Here is a 25,630-nt window from a genome sequence, read left to right as displayed (position 1 = left end):
TGAAACTTCAGTGAGAATAGTGTTTCAGATTGATTACATTGGGAAGAGAAAGCCACTTTGTTGTAGTTGCAGGTTATGAAAGTTTAGATTGGCAGGTGCTTGACTCCAGCTGTTGAGTGGAGTGCGAAAAGGTGAGTGTTGGTGACTGTAGATGATCTTTGGATAACATCAGATGACCTTTCAGAGCAGCTGAGACTATCAGCCTCCACTGGGGCTACTCTCCTCCTCTTGTCATGTCTTGACACTTTTTCTTCTCCTCTTTTTTCTTATCTCTTTCTCTCTCTCTCTCTGTGTCTGGCGAGTGGAGTTTCTGCGAGTTGGCAGCCTGTATCTGATCCTGAAGTAATTTACTGGTAGCGATAAGGAAGTGGTGTGCACAGTCTTTCGTTATAGACCTTTTCTGACAGGGCAATCTGAAGCCCATAGAGAGTAAATTGGAGGAAAAAAATTTGACTGCAGATAAAAAAGGAGACGTGCAAGGTTATTATTATACAAGCTCAACAAACTGAGATTGAGTGGGGAAACAATCACCACTGACTGCTGGTTTAATTTTTTTTTAGTGGCGTGCTTTTTCCACTGACTTTGGCAAAAGGAAGAAGCAGCAGGAAAGTGAAGGAATATAGTGGCCATTTTTTTTCTTTTGTTTTTTAATGAGCTGGCTGAGACCTTGGCCTTAGCAATAAATGAGTGCTTATCTGCACAGTTTTGGTTGTCCACTTGATGAAAAAAAATATGCAGATGATTATATAGCACTTTTTGTGTTTGTGAGACTTTGACTTGTTTGCCTTTGCCCATGCAAGCTTGCATCAGCGTATACGTGCGTATTATATACGGTACGCCCTGTCCAGTTTTGCCCAGCAGAGCTCTTTTTCCCCCTCTCTCTGGCAGGCAGTCAGGCCAGGCAGACCGGGGTCACTGCCTCAGGGGGCCGGTGTCTTAGAGAAATGCTCCTCCGCTGTGGGCGAGAAGAAATATGAAAGAGACCCTAAATCAAGACACAGAGCGCCATGCATCATGTCAGCGGCTGAGCTGAAGAAGAGGGATGAGACCATCTGCAGCAGCATATGAATGGCTAACTGACTCACAGTGTTGTTGACACAAGCCAAAGCAGTGTGAAGAGGTTGTGTAGATTAGCGCTGCTGCTCGCTGCATAGCCTGCAAAGCTGCTTCAGTCAAAGATGAGCAAACCCATAAACGCTGCACGCTCCATTCGTCACTCTGACGTTTTACAGAATTGCATGGGGGAATTTCTTTTTTTTTAAAGCTTATAAAATAAGATACTGTTCGTTCTCATCACAGCACAAGCTTTTCTTCGCTATTTCTTCCTGAAGTCATTGTGTAATTTTGTTGTGAGTGGTTACGGATGCCAAGATGCTCCACAGAGTGATGAAGAAAGTATGTTAACAAAAATACTGACTTGACTTCACAGCAGTTCTGTGACTCTTTTACTTTTTACTGGGAAATTACAATTGTTAATCGCTTAACTAAGTTATTGACAGAGATCAAGCTACAGAGTAGACAATCAGCAGAGACGGGGTGATGTAAACACCACGTAAAAACATGTAATAATCCATACTCTGTTGGTATCTAGCAGCACAGGTCACCAAGTTGGCTCTCTCCTATTGAACACATATAATCAAATATTATTGTAAACGAGATTTTTTACTTGCAGAATGAGAATAATTGTCACTTTTAGACGAATGATCTTGCCCTCCAGAGTGAAATCAGTCAAGTTGTAGTTTTAACATTTAAATTGCACTGACACTATACCTTGCGGCAGCGTTAAATGAGTGTCTTTGAATAAGGACTGCATCATAATTGCTGTGCCCAGGGGTGAGGGCATGTTAACAGGACAGGCGGTAATCACCAAACGTCACGGCCGGCCTCAGGGCTTGTTATTTAAAAGTATTCACAGGACAAATGAACCCATCAAACCCTTGGCATACAATCCACATCGAGGGCATGGAGTGGTATTTGATGTATGTGTAGGTGGTAACAAGCTCATAAACAGAAGGGGGTGGGGTAAGTGGTATTGGTAAGTGCTTCATGGAACATAACTGGAAAGTGTAGAATCTCCCTCAGATAAATTATGATGATCTTCGCAGAGTGTGCAGAGAAGGCTTATTTGTACAAGGCTGACAGTGGGAAAATGAATTACCCCCCACCCCCCTAAGGTCCACAGTCAACGAGGAAGCGTATCAAAGTTTGTGCTAATAAAGATCAGCCCAATTTGTGCTCTTTAAATGGATCAACATGGCACTTTAATCTCACTTTGAAATGTTGTGTCCAAAACTAAACGGGCTGGTTTTTGTTGAATTATGCTTGAATATACTAAATTTGCACACACTTGACATTTTTGCAACTGCGCATGATCATTAACTGTTATCACCTTTCATCAAATCAAATCAAATCAGTTTATTTGGTATAGCCTAATATCATTTAAATGGATAAATGTGTTTAAAACCTTTTGTAATAAATGGATGCCCTGCATCTGTGAGCATAGCGTCAGTTGTTGTTTGCTAAATACTTCCATATTTATTAAAGGACGGTGTGAGCCGTAGCTCAGGGGATAACACATTGACTGATTTAGAACCAAACAGAGAGTGATTGAGAAATAGGTGTAATTGCAATGGACCTTGGTGGAGCACAGCAGTATAGCCTTAAGAGCCATACTGGCGATGAGGGCACAGTTTTGCAGTTGTATTATTCTCCTGTCATTGGCCGCATGGAGGCATGTGTGGTGAGATATGGTGTGGAAACATAAACACAGATAAGCCCATCAGAGGATGAAAGGAGAGACACTACTGTACAGTCAGTGATCAGTCGACTATAAAATTGACTTGGACCAAGCAGTTTTACTGTCTCTCAGGAAATACTGCTGGTATGACCTGCAAAGAAAATGTTAAACAATCCGACTACTGTATATTTAATGTCTTTCACTCGCTGCTCTGCTTTGCTAGGTACAGCTAACTGAAGCTAAATGCAACAGCCCTGCCATAAATCCTACCTGCACAAAGGGTTATAATCAGATATGCTGTAGTAAATAATAGGGTTTATGCAGCCTTTTACCTCAGCTACCTTTGTCACAGCTAGGTGGGCCTTGATGGATCGACCTATCAGCTTGTCTCTTCAAACACAGCCTTTATGGTCTTGATTATATATCTTTTGAAAAATATTTTTTAAAGAATATAACAACCGCAAAACTGACGGATGTGTGATAAATGTGTTTAAACTCTAATCTGCATCACATAAGTGAACAGTTGGACTTCTTATTTTGTGTTGATCATAACTGGAACTACTCGGCCAATTTTACCACTGTGTTTACAACTGTCACTGCCATTTTATTGCAGGATTCACTTGAGTGTTTTCAATTGTTTTAGTTGGGCAGCCCCCTTTGTGTACATTTGGATTGCAGATAGTGCCTCGAGCAATATTTACTAAAACAGTAAATCATCTAGATACAGTTTGGAGAGGTTTTCTGCCTTCTGCTTTGATATTTTTCCACATATCTGCATCGCCAGGCCCATGGGCTGCTTCTGAATTTGTTCTGTCCTTTTGTTGTCCTTTAGCTGCTTCTTTAATTCGTGGGATGTTTGTTTTAATTCCAGCGTGGGACCAGTAATTGGTAGTTTGATGGTCACTCGTTTGATGGTGTTAATAGGTTTACATACAGCTGTCTCTGTGTTTACACTTAATTGGCTAAACTATATTGTGACAGGAAGCCATATCTCTCAATGCTCTACCAGGTGTAAATTGATGTGAAGTACGGCAGCACATGTGTGAATGCTCTGGGGGAGCTACATAAACAACATTTCATCATTTGAGTGGGGGTTAAACAGTGCCATGTGCCCAATTATAATGCATGTTTTGTCATGCATAATAATGAACAAACATTAAAGAATTGGTGCAGCATTGCCATTTGTAAAAGAACAACTCCCCCTCCCCACACACATCTTCTGCAACTGCTCTTGTTTACCGTCCAATGATGAATCTGGTGACACACAGACTTGCTATCCGAGGCAGCCCTAAATACAAGTTGAATCCCTCTGACTGGTGTTTGGCAGCCGTCATTCACCTTGGCGGTTTCGAGGGCTGCCTGCAGCATCGGTGGCAGTTTTTTTTTCCCGCGGCCCATTCAGCCTGCTTTTACTCTGAGTGAAAAGAAGAATGGGGCTGAGACAGAATATCCACAAACAGTTTCACAGTGGTGATTAGAGTGTTGGTATTTGGGTCCCTTCTGCCGTGTGTTGTTTACTGCCGTGGATCTACAGCGTTGTCTCCGAGGCGTATTGTGACAGGGCGGTGTATCTCGGTGGCTGTGGCTGGAGAGAAAACAGCAGATGTGGCTACTTGTTCCCGCCAGCTGGGATAAAATAAGCAGAGATGCGAGGAGGACAAAGGTCTACACACAAAGTGCAATCTGGAGCTTTGTCTGGAACCCTGCATTAGTGTATGGGCATAACATACAAGGGCAATGTTCATCTAATATGCCTCTCGTTATTATTACTCGTCGTTTTGTATAGTGTTTTGTTATCAGTTAGGGTTGCAATGTCCCCATCTGCCTGATTCTTTAGGGTTTGCAAAGGCGTTAACATACAGCCCAATATGTTTGACTAGACAGACACCCTATGTAGTAAAAAGAACCATGTGCTATCCACGGTGATGTTTATAGCTGTTTCTGCTGTGTGAGTCTTTAGAATCCAAATGCTATGACTATTTTGTGTAAGGGCCTTTTGTGATTTATGTTTGATGCAATGGGATCTGCTACTACTGGATTTGAGTGACCTTTCTTCTAAGGAATACAACTTTGTCCTGCTTCGAACTGCTTCGAACTGGTCATGGATGCTGCATTTTCTTTGGGGTCACTGTCCTCCATATTCCTGCAACATGATTGGCTGTTCTTATTTTTCTTCTTCTGTGTAATTGCTGTTGGCAACTAGCTGAAAAAGTGCTTTGCCCCCCCCCCCCACCCCCTGATTATATTGAACTTTTCTCAAACATTTGTTAAACATATATTGAGGACAATTGTATTGAGATGATCATCTTTATAATTTATCCATCAGCTCTACTTTGAATTTCAACCTGCACTCCACATTTCACTCCACTACATATTTTTATTTTATTAAATTTTTTACAGCTATTAGTTTCTAATTAGCAGATTAGGATTTTATATTTAAAAGACGTGATAAACCTGTTGTAAGTATGATCCATTATTATAGAATAGCCAGTATATGAAACCATTACATTATTGCTTACATGTTAATGTAACAAAAGTAGAACTTTTGCTAGTCTTATTCCAATACATGAAATATCCCATAACAGGAGTGGTGCAGCATTCTTTTTCGAGCCTCATTCCAATCTGTATGGGTCCGCTGATGGGCTGGATAGATACTTTGTAATAAAACAGTGCCAGTGTGAGAGAAAGTCCAATCATTGTTTAAGTGCTTACTTTAAACCTTACATCCTCGCCGCCTCCACTGTTTGATAGCCTTGGAATAAGGGTGCTGCTCTAGGCTTGTTGATTTGTTTATGCCTGTTTACAGAACTCCTCATGAATTCCTAATCATGCTCTCAACGTTTCCCCTCCCCGCCCCCCTCCGCATCTCCTTGAAACAGGTGTTGAATTGTGGACAAGCTCAGTCAATGGATGAAGATTGCAAAGACGACTAAGCCTCTTTAGTTTTGTGGCCAGCAATGAAAAATGTTTTTCATCAGAGTGATGATTTTCATAATCTGCATTGGACTGAGGCCAAACAATCAATAGCATAGATGGAAAATAAAGTATTCATTGATTGTAAAGAACAAACAGTAGATTATAATTTTGGATGTGCGGGTGTTGATCATTTAAATCATTAAAGCTCTGATGAGTCTTTCATTGCCTGCCCTGCTCTTACCACATCTGTTTAATCCTGAACGTTATTGCCCTGATGGGGCATTAAGATCTTTAAAAATCCCCTCTCTGGGTGACCATCTGCTTTTATGAGGCCATTGTACCTCCTGATAGCCAACTTTTCCATTTGTCCTTATTACCTTCCATAAAACTCAAATATTTAAGAGGTGTTATAAAAGTTCCATTGCCATCCAAGACTTCTGATATCTGTTTGGCATTAACAGCGTGCATGATACAGTAGCGTATATGCACACAGAGCCACTTAGCTTCGCAGGTAAATTATCTGTACAATATAACACGCTCTTTACAACCTCAATAATGGATTTCTGTGACCCGGAGGCCGGCGTCATTTTGTGCATTTGTATTAAGAAAGGTGCAACGCCATATGCTGGCACTTGTTTTTGTAAATCATTGGCAGAATACTTGTATCCAGTTTTGCTCTGAATCTGAGGCAAAAACTACAGGGTTGGAAAAGAGAACGCACAATAAAACTAAACATGTTTATTCTGAGAGACTCCATCAGACACCAAAGATCTGGTGGCATACTGTAGTTTGTTACTGGGAAAAATTGTGAAATGAATAAATAATAATAATAATTCATGTATTGACTTGACCCCTGTAGTTTTAGCACACTGTCTGTTCCGCCAGCTCACACTGCTCCTCCTGTGCAGGGATCTTGGGGATCTGTGCCATTTAAAGAGCATGTGTTTGTGATTTCCCCAAGCAGTGCATGTTGTATAAAATCATGAATGAATAAACAAACACACAACGAAACAAAGAAACAAAACCCCACAGAACACACACAAGGTGCCCTTGTAAAAAAATATTGTGTGCATCATCTTGTAATTGCGAAAGAGCACATCATCCTGAATAGGATCATTAGAAATGTTTATAATTGAATAAAATAAAAATATTATTTATCAAATACATCATATTGCTGCCTGCTTTGCACTCACTGGCAGCATTATTCCTAATACAGGAGGTTTAAAGATCAACATAGACTTTATTTGTCCACATGAGGATCGGAGTCCGCATTGCAGAATGACAACACAACACAAGGTAACTACATTTTAACACATGGCATTAAACAATTCCTATATTTCATATAAATCACAAGGAGGAGGTTGTGTCAGTTGTTTTGATGCACACTGCTCAACACTCTAACATTAGAGGCTGTCATGCCTCCAACACAAATGTATTGATATTTTCGCTTTCATTTTTGTGTGTCCATTAGGACAACGTAGACAGGCATCTATGACCAACAGTGTATTCACATTATCCAAAGCTTCCATGATGCACTATTCACAGATGCTAGAGTGCACTTTCAAATGCATTATTTAAGTTTTCTCTGTCCAGCATAACATTATTTTATTTTAATATGTTATTAATCTGTCTCTTCAAAAGAACAAGGCCCCACATCTCAGTACAACAGTGTAAGTACAGATTTCTGACACACAAAATGACCCTTAAGCACCGACCATCTACAGGACCATATTAATTACCGCTGCCACCTTGCTCAAACAGCTCTGTCGGGATAATTCCATAGTGTCTCCCTCGCACAAGTCAATACAACTTCAAGGCTCAGGGCTTCATAGTAATTGGAACAAACATGGGAGTTGTGATGTTTGGAGCTAAATCTTTGCCAGAGGCTCTGCTGACTGCAGTGTTATTATCCTCTTTGTCACAACTCCCATTAAAGGTACACATACCGGCAAACATTGTAATCCTGATTATAATAATCCTTTATGACAATACCTTATTACAACCTGTCTGCAAAAGTTTTTTTTTATGTCAGAGAGTTATATTATCTGATTAAGAAGTTGTGCACAAATAAATAATGACATGCCTACAGACTTACACATATTGTAACATATGCAGGAGGTACGGTAGTCTTAATATATTATTTAATTACAGTGTTTTAAAGTGAATACTCGTATTGCCATATTAACCGTAGGTTATTGTTCCAAACAGATGGCTGTTTGAAACGTGGGCCTCTTGTTGATTTTACACATTAAACTGCATATGTTCCATTGTCTTGCCTGAAGTGTTTTCTGTCTTTTTAAGCTTAAGTGAGCAGGTTGCTTTGAAGTGGTGGACTCTCATAGATCGTCTGTGCGCTCACTCGGCTTCGAGCCAGGAGGACTTTTGTTTCCTCAGTGACAACTTGAAGGCAGGTATTGCCTCCTAGCTCGACTGCTGCATGCCTGCTTTGTTTCTCATTCAGCCAACCATGAACAGTGTGCATGGTCTACCTCCTTAATCTCCTGCGCCACTCAACTCCTCTCTCCGTAACATTTTGATGAAGGTTCTCTAAGGAAAATATATTTCAGCATTTAGACAGCCAATGGTATTTTTGTTATAGTTGTTGTTGTTTTTCACACCTGGGACGAAACGTAATGAACATAATAACGGTATCTTGCTTTGTTGTAACTGTTATCTTCCTTCAACTGTTTTTAAATGGTCAACTTCAAACATGAAAAAACTGACACGTTCTGTCTTTATTTATCATTATAGTAATTATACATTTGAACTGACAATGATAAGACAGATGGTGTGGGTGCCATTAACTAAAAGACATGCTATACCTCGACTCATGTCATGATTTCTACCTTTTAAGACAGCACTGTAGATAGAACACACATATAATTTGTCTGTGACCTTGTCGTTAAAATATGTTATCAGTAAGCTGTTTCCAGAAATCACAACTAACTGTTGGAAAGCACTGTTTCTTGGGCTGTCAGTGCTGCTTTTCAATTAATCAAATTTGGTAGAAAGAAATATGCATTGTTTCTAAAACCAAGCACTAATGATTATGCCAAATTGTACATTTGAAATGTGATTCATTTAAGGTGGCCTAAACGTTACGGTTTTCTGGTTTAAACGTTCTGATTGCATGATTCAGATATCATTACGATATTCTGCTTAACACCTACCAACTCAAGCATGTTGAACGGTTTTTAAGTGTCCCCTGGAAACTTAATTTTGCATTTTCTGTACTTGTGGACATTTTTGTTATTCAGCATCTGTGGTATCACTTTTGTAAGGATATTTTTTTCACTCTACCCTGTGTGCTGTATGTCAATTGTATGCATTATTTCCAACCGTTCCTTGGCACAGCCCCAATGAAAGGGTTACACCTGCCCAATAATGCACCTTGGACAACAATATTACAAATGGAAAGCATCAAATTCTTCACAGTAGCTTGCATCTGTGTGTTATGCGCAACCACAGTGTAACAGTCCAGTGAAATGAGGATGACTGGAGCAGAGTCATGCTGATCAGAGTACATTTCTTTGACGTATCAATCCTACTATGCCCTAAAGTCAAGCAATACGGCAACAGAGGAATCAGATTTCTTTGTTCCAAATATGAGGGGTTTGCACTTACAGACAAATATAGTTGAATGAGATAGGAATAAGAGCCAGGAATGAAATGATTGAAAATTTCAATCTGGGTCTCAGCATCAGTGTGAGCAGAAATGAGATGCAAACCGAGCGTCCCTTTGGGGAGAAGGGATATAGATTATAAGATCCTGCTGCTGTTCCACAGAGACACATAGGCAATCACTCAGCTGTTTGGTATCCTCTTGTAGGCTGTGCTTGATGCTGCTGTATGATTTTTGCTCACCCTGAAGAATATATGATGACTATGATCAATGTTTTTTTAAAATCTGTGACACCTTTTAAGGGGCAGGCCCTTATTTTCCGTGTTGCAACCCCCCCGAGAGTCTTTGTGTTGCATCGCCAGCCCTGCAGCGTGCTACAAGAAATCGTATGTGTTTCATGTTATGGATCCCTGTGGCATAATGAAATACAATGCTCACTGAATGTAAGAGGAGCTGCCTGTATGCTCACATGTGTCGGTGGAAACCAATGCCATTTTTATATTTTTTGCTCCACATGTAACTGGACTAAATTCATGCATGTCTGATTTCCACAATATAAAACAGTTTTCAGGTTTAACTGTTTTTTTTTTATATACAGAATGTGACCGTGCACATTGTCATTGGGTGGAACTGGGCACAGATGGCTCTGCTGTAATCTCCTCAATCTGCTATTAATCACACTGTACATAAAGGAGGGAGAAGACTGCAGTAAAAGGTCATGAAAATGTGGATTTTATCTACATGTTACACAGGACGGCATCTCATCACAACCAAACGACCTATGATATTATGAGTAAAAAAGTGTGCAGGGGCATAGTAATCTGCCTTTTGCTATTGATTTTTCACAATTTTTTTTTAAGAGGTGTACCTTTAACATTTTATAGATAAACCACATCCAACAAGGGCTGCCTTCATTCCAGTTCTTACACACACAATCTCCATCTCGGGGGCTGTGAGTCCAGGGATTAAACAGAGCTGGAGGCAGCCGGATCATAACTTGAGTCAGACACGGTTCAGGTGCAGTTTAGTCCCAACACATCCACAGGCGCTGAGTACAGCGAGTAACATGGGCTTCACTTTCACACTTCCATTTTGGTCGATCTTAACCTTTAGATGCACACGAGAAGGCAAATTATTCAGAGAGATCACGTTATGGCAGGAACCTTGACACCTTGTTGACATGCAGCACATTTAACCAATCCTTAATATCAAAAAGTCCTTTTAAAATGAACATAACTTTGCCCTAGTGTATAGCAGTTCAAGTGACTCTGTTTTAATTGAAGAAAGGTCAACCACATGGCATGGTAACAATCAGCATCTGGCACATGTTTGATATCCTTCTTATTGTGTCAGATGCTTTAGTTTTAAGGGTTACATTTTTTTTTACGTGGCAATGTATTATTTTGGGACAGTGCTCAAAAAGGTTACCCACCACGACTGACTACTTTTTGTTCCGTCACTTGCGATTATGAAATCATGCAAATATAAAATGCATTGCTCATACGTCTGACACTGGTAACTATTTAATATCTTATGACAACAAGTCCATTATTTTTTTGCTTTGTGTTGCTTTTTCAAAGTGTGATGATTCAGAGATCTTCACCTCCAAACCTCCAGTGGCCAAGTTGAAGGTTGCAGGTCAGGTTGCACGCTTTGTCTTCGATATATATTCCCCTTACACCAGTGGTTCTCAATTATTTTCTGTCATGGGGGACAGAAATTTTTTCGCGCCCCCCCCCCCCCCCCCCCTAAATTGAAATACTATTGAGAACCTGCTAATATTTATTTATTTATCTGTACAAAACCACTGTATGAGTTTCTGGCACGAGCATTCTGCATACAATCACCTTATTATCAAATTACATAACAAAAATTAGCTGAGATAACTTCTGCAGCAAAAATATTCAAAGTTCAGTTTATTAGCTCAATTTGTAACATTTAAACGAGACTGCTCAGTCTGTGTGAATCTCAGGACAAAGAAACAAGAACAAATGATTAACTGAGGTTTGCATTTCATTCAAAACATTTTTAAACTGTAAACATAGTTAAGGTGGTGTTTTTTATTATTATTATAGGCAAATAGGCCTTCTGTGATGCGATAACCAATACTTCATTAATGTTATTATTAGTCTACTTGCTTGATTTCTTTTTAAATAGCCTACAGAGACACTTGGAGACACATGTGGACATTTATTTACTGCAAATCGCGGCCTTTCGGGCGGATATGACCATACACAAGCACACATCGCGCTGGCTAGCACAAAAAAATAAAAATAAAAACAATTTGGGGGTCAGTTGGAAATCAAGGCAGCCCACGCCCCCCCCACCCCCCCTGACAACTCACGGCGCCCCACCATTTGAGAAGCACTGCCTTACACAACCCTTACAAAAGACACAACTGGTAAACAAAGAAGAAAACGTACTCACGATAACAAAAAAAAACACTCAAAAATTTATTTCAGGTCAATGGTAAATGTAAATGGACCTATTTTATATAGCGCTATTTAGCTGATTTTCTCAGCCCCAAAGTGCTTTACATTTTTTACCACACACACACACACACACACACACACACACACACACACACACACACACACACACACACACACACACACACACACACACACACACACACACACACACACACACACACACACACACACACACACATTGCTGCCCTTCTCCTAAAAGGTCATCATTGTGGTTTGTCTGAAAGCGAAGTTTGAGATCAAAAAGAAGCCAACATGACACTTGAATAATGTTGTCCTTGAATTCAAAGAATGTTTTTTTTTTCTTTTCTTCAAAATAATTATTTTGTATGAATCTGCCAAACAATGAATACAGCTTTTGGGCATCTGCGTCTTTTCTAAGTGCTGTGCATGTCGACGGATGTAAACATTCACTTTAATATTTCATTTGACGTCCTCTGCTAGAGGGGGGAAAAACAGCAACTGCCAGAGCAGAGACAAACAGGACAAAGGCCACAGAAAGAAAAGAAAGAGCTTAATAAGAAAAACAGCAGTGATAACAGCCTAGCTTCTGATAAAAAGGAAAAAAGGGACACTGAAAGGCAGCTCTATTTTCCCCAAACTAATCACATTAAGGAGCTCTGATTTAGGGGAAATTTAAATTAAAATTACATTTCAAGGACCCAGACATCCTGACAACATTTGAATTCACCTTTTCTTAAAAAAAAATGCGGCCCATGTTTCCTGCACTTCATCTATACATAATGTTTTTTTGCTTTGTGTTGATGGAAGAGCACACCCAATATGTGTTAGCTGCTTCAAAATCACCCACCAATCATTTCAGCAACTGTTTCTCTTTTTGTATTTTTCTTCCTCCTATACAAGATATTTGAATTCAAAGTGACATCGGTGCAGACACTTTGCTGGTGTGCTCCATCTGCACAGCTTTAAACGCACACACACCCTCACGCACACACACACACACACACACACACAGCCCAGCACAGATCAGAACACCTATTCGCTATGCAGGTCTTTCAGCAGTGCGGTGACTTTACCTTGATCTACTAGTTTGATTAAATGATACTCTGGAGATTGAGATGTGAGTGCATTGTGCTCACTCACCGGCCGCCATGGCCAGAGTCATTACATCTGACAAGACCGTACTGAAACTAAGGAGTGAGGAGTCCTTGAGGTGAACTGAAGCCTATTACCAGGCTATAACAACAATGAACGGCTTTAAAACAGGGATTAATGCTGCACATTGAAACGTTAAGGTACAAATCATATCGGAATAGTTGAACAAACTCCACTTACAGTATGGTTTGATAGTTTCCCTTTCCAAGAGAGACCATAAAGGTGTTGGTATATAGTTTTTATTAAGCATATATGCAATATGCTGCCTAAGCTCTGCAGCAGAGACACGTTCATGCGCACATGTATAGAGGAATGATGTTTTTCCCACATCACAAATCCCACCTTAACCTCAGGGTGTGCCTACAGATGAATTATTGCATCACCTTTGTGTGAGTTCAGAATATTGATAATTCAATATAAAATTAGCAAAAATTGGCTACTTTTACTGATTTATAATAATACGTGTATACTGTACATGTTTATATACAGTATATATATATATTCACATATATTGAGTATGAGATTGTTAAATCTGTTGCATTTAGTAAAGTCCAATGGTTCTCAACTTGAGGATTGTGCTTCTTTCAAGGGTCACAAGATACATTTCTCATGTTATGCTTTAACATGAAAGATGTATTCATGAAAATACTCACCAACTCTTCTGTCTGTCATTCACAGCTACACCCTCCGTGTGGTGGGAAATGGGATCAAGGCTCAGAGTGTCAACCCCGAAGTCAAAGTGAAGGGAGCGGACCCTGTAATAAATCAGATCATTGACAAGCTGAAACACATCAATCAGGTGAGCCACTCTCGCTGTCTCCACATATTTACTGTATTTTACAGAATCTTATACAATTTCCCCCTTACTCCCTCTTTAATGTCCATCTCTCCTCCTGTCAGGTAACTGTCTCCTTAGGCAATATGCTGATTCTCTGTGCTCCCTTTGTTTTAAGTGAACATTAAGTATCTCTCGTTAGCTTGTGGCTCGTTCGTCAAAGTACAAAGAAACAGCTTCCTTTCGGTGAAAAGCTTGCTCTCAAAGCTGCAGCCCTTTTAGTCTTTACCTTTTGAATGATTCCTAACAAAATAATTCCTTCATATCATCGTTCATATTACCAGTAAGTACCGGCTAATAGAAAACTATTCTCAAATGCAAAATCATCTCCAGGCAATGAAAAACAAAATCAATCGTTACACATTTAGAAACCCATTTGATCTGCTTTGCGTGTCTTCATATTTACAAAATTCTTTTTTCTGCTCTTTGTCAAAATCAATGTAGCTTTTCTATCACCCAGACTGCTTTTTACGCACGTTTTTGCTGCTGTGCCTCCTTTCAGTGCTGCTTATCTTCCAGGCTGATGAGATTAGGGCGGTTTACGGGAGCACTTTCTCTTCTCTAGCTGAAATAACAGCTGCTTTAGCCGCCTCGGAGTTGTTGCAGTGCAGCAGCTTCACGTGTCTGTTGCTTTGCTTTCCCAAGTGGCAGGCTGAAGGCCAGGTCATCTCTCTTGACCTGGTGCTGGCACCCCCCCCCTGCCTAACTAATTCACACCATCTGGGGGATGTCAGAACACATAAATCTATATCAAAACCATTTGAGAGTTCCCGGTCCGCCTCGTTGACATTCGCTGTGTATCTGTCTTTCTAGGTGTGTGTGTGTGTGTGTGCGCTTTAGCTATTTGCTTTTTAAAATGCACATATTTTTATGTCCCTGTTGTTGTGTGATTCTTTTCATGAGAAATTTTTGTGTCCTTAAATACTCAGAAAATGTTTATCTGCTGCACATGATTTACTGTAACTATGAAAGAGATCATGAACGTCAGCTCAACCCAGATTATACAATCATTTATAATCTGTTGAGTGCAAGTACTTTAGTGAGTCTGACTTTAAAGCCTCAATTTTTTTTTACCAAATATCTTTTTGCACATGCTCACCTCTTTTCGGCCAAATTGTCTGTCCATCTCCTTTTCTTCTAACTGTTCATTTGAATAAAAAACGTTTCATCTGCATCATTAGCTGATTTAATAATCAATAAATAGTTAGGGATTCAGTCATTGATACATCATAGAATTAGGCATGTACATCTTTGCTTATGTATGTATGTATGCATGTATGTATGTATGTATGTATGTATGTATGTATGTATGTATGTATGTATGTATGTATGTATGTATGTATGTATGTATGTATGTATGTATGTATGTATGTATGTATGTATGTATGTATGTATGTATGTATGTATGTATGTATGTATGTATGTATGTATGTATGTATGTATGTATGTATGTATGTATGTATGTATGTATGTATGTATGTATGTATGTATGTATGTATGATTTAACTCCATTATTATCATCAATACACATATACAAGTAGATGATTTAGTGACAGCACAGTTTTACATTTGAATTTGCACGAATGAGATTCTTTATTTGGTCTTCACCAACTCTTGAGGGTCACTGTTCCCCTATGTTCACAATGACTCATTCACTTTGTCCACCTGCTGTTGGTGACTGGACATGTTGTATGTAGATGATTTTCAGTGAATTTTTTGCTGAATACAGCTGCCTGCTGTGACTGGAAATTAGGTTTATGAGAGCGGTGAGTGAAGTATATACAGGTGAAACTCGAAAAATTAGAATATCGTGCGAAAGTTCATTTATTTCAGTAATTCAACTTTAAAGGTGAAAATAATATCTTATACAGACTCATTACATGCAAAGTGAGATATGTGAAGCCTTTATTTGTTATAATTGTGATTATTATGGCTTACAGTTTATAAAAACCCCAAATTCAAAATCTCAGAAAATTAGAATATTACATCAAATCATTAAAAAAAAGGTTTTTAAATACAGAAATGTCGGCCCTCTAGAAAGTATAATCATGCATATGTACTAAGTACTTGGTTTGGGCCCCTTTTGCATGAATTCTTGCCTCAATGCGGTGTGGCATGGATGCTATCAGTCTGAGGCACTGCTGAGGTGTTATGGAAGCCCAGGTTGCTTTGATAGTGGCCTTCAGCTCCTCTGTATTGTTGGGTCTGGTGTGTATCATCTTCCTCTTGACAATAGTCCATAGTTTCTCTATGGAGTTCAGGTCAGGAGAGTTGTCTGGCCATTCATGCACAGTAATACCATGGTCAGTCAACCAGTTACCAGTGGCTTATGGTACTGTGGGCAGGTGCCAAGTCTAGCTGAAAATGGAAATTGTCATCACCATAAAGCTTGTCAACAGACAGAAGCATGAAGTGCTCTAAAACCTTCTGGTAGATGGCTGTGGTGACTTTGGACTTGATAACACAGTGGACTAACAGCAGCAGATGACATGATACCTCAAATCATCACTGATCCAAATTAAATGTTGCCTTTCATGGAAATCAAGGTCCCACAGTCTAGAGGTAGAGTGGAGGGGCACAAAATCCAAGGGGCTTGAAGACCACTGTCAAGTTTCAACAGTCAGTGATGATTTGAGACACCATGTCATCTGATGGTGTTGGTCCACTGTGTTATCAAGTCCAAAGTCACCACAGCTGTCTACCAGGATATTTTAGAGCACTGTGTATTACTGTGTTGATTGGCCAGACAACTCTCCTGACCTGAACCCAATAGAGAAACTATGGAGTATTGTCAAGAGGCAGATGAGACACACCAGACCCAACACTACAGACGAGCTGAAGGCCTCTATCAAAGCAACCTGGGCTTCCATAACACCTCAGCAGTGCCACAGGCTGATAGCATCCATGCCACGCCGCATTTAGGCAATAAATTAAAAAAAATCATTCTCGGCAGGTTCATCATGAGGAGTGAACAACTTCGTTGGGCACACTGACAATGTCATTTTCTTATGTTTATGGTTTCTAACACTATAAACTGTTTCTTTATATCAGCAATACATGTAGACAACACAGGTAAACAAATGCATATCCTAACACAGGTTTTGCTTATTTTTTTTAAACGAGACATTGTGTGAATTGCTAGTTTATTCAGTTCACCAAGAAACTGTAAAGAAACAAATTGAGCTAGCTGACTGGCATCAAAGAAACCTAAGAGCAAAACACTCACTTGAATTTTTGAAGTGGTCCCTGGAACAATTCAAAGACAAAGAGAGAGCAGATGCACAGTATCTGTCAAACAATTGGGACTACGGTTTCTTCCAGCAACACTTCTTGCGCGTGCACCTGGAAATGAAATGTAGGAAGTTTATTAATACATGAATAGGAAGGAAGGTTTGATATGACTGGAATACAAATCTAACATTTAACACTGACTCACTGATCAGACGTCTAGATTAATTTAATGAACAAAGGCAGCATGAAATGGAAAGATAGAAACCACAACAGACTCTCAACCAAAGTCTATTTAGTGTGTTTTCTCTCCGTTATGTGAGGTGATTTTTTCTCTTGGTTCCACCTTTCAGTCTTTATTTCTGAAAACAAGGTAGTACTAATTGCTATTATAAGAGACATTGGAAGGTTGGCAGATTTTGCAAGAGCTATTTATATTTTCACGTGCAAAAAAAATACAGGCTGTTAAAATACATATTTTAGCCACTCTTGCTAGGTACTGTAACTCGATCCACCACTTAGGTCATGACATTTTACACACACACACACACACACATACACACACACACACACACACACACACACACACACACACACACACACACACACACACACACACACACACACACACACACACACACACACACACACACACACACACCCTTTATTCGTCCTCCCCTTTCATCCACCACATTTAAATTCAATAAATACATTTTCAAAGAATAACCATTTGGCTGTATTTTAAATCTGAATGTGACCCACATATCCTCCTCAAGACTTCAATCACCTATCAAGTGAAGGCAAAAAAAAACACAATTTGGTTCAAACTTTCATAGTTTTATCGTACTGAGGTTGGCATTTGTGGTTTTAAATTAATACTTCTTCAACGTTTGGATGAATTAACTTCAACATTTACACACTTATGTGTCCTGCTTAGTAAACATTAGACTAACTTCCAGTCAACATTCCTTTGGTTCATGACTACATTTCAACAAACAACAAAAAAAAAAAAAAATTCAGCTTTACTTTACTGAGGAAAGGTGTCACTAATTGAGGGATTATTGTTTGTATATTTGTAAATTTAATTCAGTTCATTATATGTTTGAATTGATAACACTCTATCTCTTGTAATAATTTCAAATAAATTACAGATTTTACATTTCTTGGTCCAGCAAGCTCTTTAAGACACCCTGACTCAAGACTAGAATTGGGGACACTGGTAACCAGATAACAAATGCCCTCTGTTTCAAGATGTTACTGCAATTCCTTTCAGTCTGAGTCTGGGGGCAGCCAATTTTAAATCTTGTACAGAAGTGATTCGTGCAAGTGTGATGGCTGTCTTCTGTAGTGTTCAAAAAGCATTTTTTTTGTGAAGAGGAGAGCCCTCAAAAGATTGATTTTGTGGTTAAAATGTGCTTGTACTGCAATTCAACATTTGCCCTTCTGCACAATTGCTGTTTGCCAAATCCCTATGATTTCTACCAGGACTGCCTTGAGCACACGCAGACAAAATAAAAATTAAGATAGGTTTAGGGTTGTACTTCAGAGATAAAATGGTACATCAAATCTTATTGAATTGTGTTTTCATATTAGACGTCCACACACAGAGGAATATGAAATCCTACAAGAGATACTGTGTCTCAGAATTGAAGAGATTTTATACTATTATTCATCTAGTAATATTCATTTAACAGCTTGTGTGTTCACAGTCCTTGATTCTAGTTTGTATTACCATCTCATTGGGACTTGATTTGCAAATAGTTCTGATTGGCATCTCATTAGCTGGTGGAGTGCGTCACAAGTGTCACCCTGGCTGTGTCTATGACCAGAATTGTCAACATAAATTTTAAGCCGTCAAATTTTATTCCTCTGCTGTCTGCAAACGTGTTGATCAAACACACACACATTATAAATAACAGAGCGAGATGAACTGAATACACAACAGGGGAGTCCCAAGAAGTGGTAATCCAGTAATTGAATGTTTAAGATGAAAACTGAGTCTTGAGGAGGATATGTGGGTCACATTCAGATTTTAAATACAGCCAAATGGTGATTCTTTGAAAATTAATTAATTTTATTTAAATGTGGTGGATGCAAGGGGAGGACGAATAAAGTGTGTGTGTGTGTGTGTGTGTGTGTGTGTGTGTGTGTGTGTGTGTGTGTGTGTGTGTGTGTGTGTGTGTGTGTGTGTGTGTGTGTGTGTGTGTGTGTGTGTGTGTGTGTGTGTGTGTGTGTGTGTGTGTGTGTGTGTGTGTGTGTGTGTGTGTGTGTGTGTGTGTGTGTGTGTGTGTGTGTGTGTGTGTGTGTGTGTGTGTGTGTGTGTGTGTGTGTGTGTGTGTGTGGCTGTGGCTGTGGCTGTGGCTGTGGGGGGGTTAATGGCAGTTCGGTTTATGACCGGCAAAAAAAACATCAATTACATATACCACTGCACAAACTCATTCAATTGTACAGATGAGTGATTGTGTGCACATCTGGCTCTAATTTACACATGATATTACTTCTATAAATCACTATAGTATTGCTGCACCTTACAGTATAAATATGACAACTTACCTTAAAGAACAGTGCACGTGCAGGAATGACATTGTTTGTGTGGCTGGAGAGAAAGATGCCAGTTTAAACTGAAATATGGATGAAGGAAAAAGGGAAAATGTATGACCTTTTAAAGACGTCACTGTTGGGGCGCCTTTTTATGAGGATAAGAATGATGTGTCCATGCAAATGTTGATTTTCATGTTTTTCATCTACATATCAGAAATGTTCCGTACCATTTCCATTAATTTGCCCCTGACCTTGAGTAACTGAAGTGCAGACACTGTGCTCCCATAGAAACCAATAGAAACACATGATTGCTATTCCACAGCTGGGACGGCAGGAACAACACGACGCAGTAATGCTGCTATTGACAAATTCATCATGCAATCTGAGCGTACAAACTCCAGATTGCATCATTTTGCTCATCAGCAGCTCTTTCCTATGAATTATTTGTTGGCTCCTCTCCTCTCCTCCCCTGTCTGTCCTCTCCTCTTGATGCGGTGAAACCCATCAAGAATCTATAAGTAGGCCCTGTCCCTGTGTCTCTCAATCAGCATCAGGAGCAAGCAGCTCCTCACCCAGTCTGCAGGCTGAATTATTTACCAGCCATTGATGTGGTGGTTGACCAGCAGTTTTGCTTGTGAATTATTCATGCGCCCTATCCTCTTATAGTCCAAAGGATTAACACTGAGAATATATTCACATTTTATTTGTTGTGGTCCTAAATGTGCGCATACATATTTGAATGTTGTTGAAGTTAAGGAGCCAAGACAATTCTTGGTTGAATCCATCATCCGGTTTTCTGGAGTTATGTAACACACCTCACCTCATATGAATTCTGTTTGTTCAATTAATTGATGTTGGCATCTGCAAAGGATTGATGTTAAATGTTAGGTCAGAAATGTCAAAACTGTGCAAGCAGACAAATGCCAAAACCAGCAGCATAATGAGCTAAGCACAGTAAATAAAAAATAAAAAATAAAAAACAAATCCAGCCTAGCTACCTTAGGTTGTAAATAAACAACTTTATCTTAAGTTATTGCATGTGCATATCCTTGGTATAATCCCATTTGCGCAACAGCGGCATACTCCTCTTGGTGTAAATGGTCATAAGTTGCATCAATAGTAGCAGTTGGTGAAAAATGCTCACATTGAATGGTTCCTCAATGTTCACTTGCATGTAAACAATGTATGTAAATACAGTATGTATTTAATTTTAATAAATGCTCACTTATGAATTTCTGTCTATCACAACTAAGGAATGGATCATGTTTGGTGGAATTGAAAAAAATAAAAAGGCTTGATTAAGGTTCCGGAACGTCATGATAAGGTTTAAAGATTAGGCCTGCATTACTCTGCATCGCTCAGTACTTTCTGACTTTTCCATACGGTTTCTGCCTTTTGGTTACTACTGAAACGAAATCCTTTAAAAAAATAAAATAAAGCAGCTGCTTTGCACACTGACGTTTTTGACAAGTGTTACTCAAACAGGAGTGTATATATACGAATATATTATATCGTATTTTTGAGGACTATTTTCAACCGTGGATGAATACACATTTGGTGCATTGGTGTGTATTGACAGAAGGGAAAAAAAATGAATATCACTAGTATTATCTTTGCAATTTAACAAATGTTGAGTCATAGGACAGACAGTTCATTTTAATGATAGTATTAAATAAGATGTACTCAGGCCTCAAACTCAGGGACCTGCTGCCTCTCCTCTGCTACTGTTGCACTTGGTCTGGATAAACACCATGTCAGTGTTGCTGCTGCAGTGAGGGAGATGGAAAATGACAGTGAGCGCCCTGGGAGCCGACTCTCATCCTGACACTTTTCTCCTCTGACTGGCAAATATGATCATAGTAAGATCTCTCCCCCGCCCTCCATTTACATATAGAAGAACGTGTTCAAAGAGAATACTAATGATCTTAAAAAATCCACACCCAGCTTGATTCATCTCTTGAATCTCTGAAGGGGCCACATTGATTTTGCCACATGACACCCGCACCTCGTTAGGCAATGCATCTTAAACATAATCTGAACTGTAAAATGTAATTGACTATAAATGCATGCCATTACTTGACAGTTTGAATTAATATGAAACTTTGAATTTTTCGCAGTTTTACGTGGACTAGAGCCACCTACGTCTTCAGTGGGAAATGTAGACCGAATGTATTGTGTATGCAGGACAAATATAATGCTTGCATTTACAAGCTATACAAAGTGGTGTGGCCATCAGCTTGTTCCATTAGTTGCAGCTTATGTACATACCTTAATAGCTCGAGGTCATACGTTGGATGTGACAGCTGCCTGAGTGAAAACTTAAAGAATTTAATGGCAGTGCGATGGCATTTTCTACCAGTTTCTATTGCTGTTTTATACCGTTTAGCAATGCTGTAACAACGGAATAGTTTAATACTTTTAATGAAAAATACTTATATACTTATTCATGTCTAGCCATTTTTTTCCCCCGACTGCTTCGGTTTCACTCCAGAGACCATATGTAATCCATGTGTTAAAAAAAATATTACAATTGTTGCACTGCGGCGTGCTCAACCTTGAATAAGAAACAATAAACATAGAACTATACGCACCGTAGGCACAGTTTGGTGTCTGTGCGCATATTTGTCTGTGTGGGAGCAATTCATTATTCTGACTACCTGTGGGAAGAAACTGTCTCAGAGACTGGTGGTGCGTGAATTAATGCTCCGGTAGCATGTTCCAGATGGCCAGAATAAGAATAGTGTGTGGGCAGGAAGACTGGTGTCCTAGATGATGCCTTGGGCTTTCCTCATGCATCGGGTAATGAAGATATCATAGAACTGTAGGAGGTCTGTGCCTCACAGACTCTGTGCCAGTAGATTTTTGACGCTAGCTTCACAGTGTTTTGATGGAGTCTATGTACAGTCCTGTAGAGTCAGACCTGCCAAACCAAATACTGTGATGCAGCCTGTCAGAATAATCTCTCTACGGTACAGTGATGAAAGTTAAGCCAAGCTTCGGTTCCCATGGCAAATCTTTTGAGACACTTTACAAACTACAGTATTTGTTGTGATTTCCTGAGACCTGTGCCAGATGTGTGCAATGCCTGCAGCAGTGACTTTAGAAATGTATAAAATGTGTCCTAGGCTGTTTTGGGAATACAAAAATGCACAAGAAATATTTCCAAATCCACAAGATACAATCATTCGAAAGGGTGCAAAAGGTGATTCAGAGTCTACAGCCAAACTTGCAGCTCTGTGTGGCTGGACCGTTAAATAAATGGTTGTGTGGAAACATGCTCATAGTCGCAATGCTAACATGCTTTATGCTTAGCAGTTGCAATGTTTACCTTTTCATTATGTCAGTGTAGGGTTTGGCTTAGAAAGCTAAGACTTGCTAATTGTCAATGAACACAAATCACATCAGTCATGAACTAAATCATTGGACAAAGGGAAATTTGTACCTGATCACGCTAATTAGGATTCCTTCTGAATGGCATCATGGATATTTGTATTAAATGTAATGAAATTCCATCCAATAGTGGTTGCGATATTTCAGTTTTGACTAGAATGCTGGAGCATCAATGTTGTCTTTATTATTGTATGTTATTTGTTCTTGTTTAGTGACATGTTCGTGGAATCACTGTGTGAACAAGTGACCGGAAGACAGAGACAGACATACCGTCCACAATAAGACTCAATTCAGGCATTGAGCCTGAGCTGCATGGCTACTGTTCCTTACAGTAAAAATATATACATATTTTCTTCTTCTTCTTTGCTAATATAGTTTATTGTTTCACCACTTTCCTTATTTCCACTACTCAAAACAATTCCTCTCTCACCTCTTAGTCCCGGCTTGATTAACCTCATTAGTATTAACGGCAAACAGCAGCGACTCAGCAGTTTTCTCCCGAGTGTGTTTCCCGCCATTGATCAACTGTTACTCCAGTGGACAGCTTTTAGACTGACTTTCTAGCGGTTGCCTGTGCATTTACTTAACACTTTTGTCATTTCTAACCCTAACCCTTTATGTGGTGTTTATATTATTCCAATCAGCCACTTAAATACCTACTTTACCGGTGGAAATATGAAGGTGTATTGAACTCTGAGATCCCATGTAGTATAAATGTGCAAATATTTTAGAAATCGGTTCATCCTAGCCTGAGGAAAGGAAGAAAGAGTGCTTTGTGGTCTCAGTGTCTAACCCTACATTGTCCTACGTGTGACATCACACGTATGGTGAGGATTAACAGGACAGCTGGGCCAGGGGAAGACTAAAGGCCAGGACACACCGGCCTGATAATCGCCGTCGGAGAGTCTGGAGGGGGCGGGGACACAAATCTGTTTGGTGTGTGCCGTGACGTCGGTCGTCGTAGATGTCGTCTGGCTTCTTTTGGGTGGCGGGCAGTCTTTCAGTTGGAGCAATTTGATTGGTGGAGGGCTAGAGAATCAGTGAAGCCCGGAAGTGAGGCGGGTAGCACAAACGGCTAACAACAGTATCGCATTGCTAGCCATTGTTTAAATGTGTTTGTTTGTTTCGTTCAGCGAGTACTCGCATGCATCAACCCTTCTTGACTGCTCGACACCATGCTCGACACTCTCTGCTAAAAATGGTGCTCTTTTTGGTCCAGAGATATAAATACGTATTTATATCTATGTTTATGGACTAGACAGCTGTCCCATCATTTCCGGCTTCTGTATTTTTTTGGGCCACAATACAGATTAGCACCGCCTGCTGTTATGGAGACATTACGTCCCGCGCAAGCGCAGAGCGTACGGAAAGTCAGTAGTCGGCTTGGTGTGTTCTTGGCACTTTTTTGGCCGCGACGGGCAGACTGGAGCTGCCTGAAACGGCAGACTCCATTTTCGGGTAGTCGGCCTTTAGGGAAGACTGAGGGAAGAATAACCTCATTCATTATATTATAATAGAGATTTTATTATGATAGAATGCCGGTTCCGTTTGGGTGAAGTATTCCTTTAAACAAAATACATTTTGGGTGGCCAACCAACTGCATATGTACTGTATATTAAGAAACATTAAAACAACAATATACTATTTTACCAGCTGAGCCTCTGAAGGAAATGAAAATTTCAATGCAAATGTAAGTCCCTATTTTGGTCTTTTTAATCCATCCATTTGTCTTTGTCTAATTACTTCTAATAAGACGTCTTTTAATGAAACAGATGGACAAAGTGTTTGAATTTGCATTAACAAAAAAAGGGCACCCATGGCAAATTAACACAGCAAATTGGAACTATCATATCTACTAATGAAGGCGATAATTTGGTTACAAAGGCCTGATAATATTGAGTTTATATATTTATATATATATATATGTTGAGTTTAGCATGTGGAAAGCTAACAGGATAATCTTAAAATATCTTCATTGACCTCATTGATGCCTGTATGTATACATTTTTTTATTAAATCTTAACATTAAATTGACCACAAGCTTTACTTTGGAGTTCCAACTTAAATTATGTAATTAGCAGTAACACATGTATTTAATTAGTTCCACTTCCACAATGTTTTAGTATCATTATTATTTCCACTTCCAAAATCTAAATTGTATGGACATTTTAATTGCTGTTTTCAACATGTACAATTGGAAATAGTCTATAAACATCCATTTTATACACATCATATAGCCTATAATAAAGTTCATCATGTCTATCTCTAATAACAATCAAGGATCTCAATTGCATCCTCTTGAACGTTAATATAAATCTCTTAACTTTCTATATCATATTTGTTGCAAAGGGACAAATGCTAGGCCCCCTTTTTTTGATTGGATTGTAAATATATACGTTTTTATTATTATTTAAAAGTAGCCTAATCTAGTAAAATAACTAGAAATATAACAAAGATTTGTGGCTAAATCTGGTTTCTTTCTGTTTTGATTAATGCCCCTTACTTTTGTAGTATTTGCTCCTCTTTGTTTTATGTTCCGTTTCTAATCGATTAAATATGAAACCCCTACTAGTATGCATGTAATAGGCCTTCAAAAAAATTGTAGAAAATAACTTCACCGGATAAATAAAATGACCTATTAGTATGAGATCACTGTTAAGAATGAGTAGTGCTTTTTATTAGGGTTTGGAAAGTTTTGGTTTGTGAAAAGAGTGATCGTTTTTATTTGGTCATCACTTACTTCCAACAAACTCCAA

The 25,630-nt window shown here is 39.2% G+C and overlaps 1 protein-coding gene across 1 annotated transcript in view; it reads left to right on the top strand.

Annotated features, from left to right (window-relative positions):
• gpc5a (glypican 5a) overlaps positions 1 to 25,630 on the top strand; it is a 113,089-nt gene that overhangs the window by 44,688 nt on the left and 42,771 nt on the right. Inside the window, exon 7 of the mRNA XM_080026376.1 lies at positions 13,559 to 13,679. Coding sequence (XP_079882502.1) covers positions 13,559 to 13,679 — 121 coding nt within the window. The remainder of the gene's footprint in view (positions 1 to 13,558; positions 13,680 to 25,630) is intronic.

Source organism: Ammodytes marinus, assembly GCF_949987685.1.
Source record: "Ammodytes marinus genome assembly, chromosome: 1".
NCBI lineage: Eukaryota > Metazoa > Chordata > Actinopteri > Uranoscopiformes > Ammodytidae > Ammodytes > Ammodytes marinus.
The sequence above is the reverse complement of the archived record's forward strand: the minus strand, read 5'-3'. Positions and strand labels throughout refer to the sequence as shown.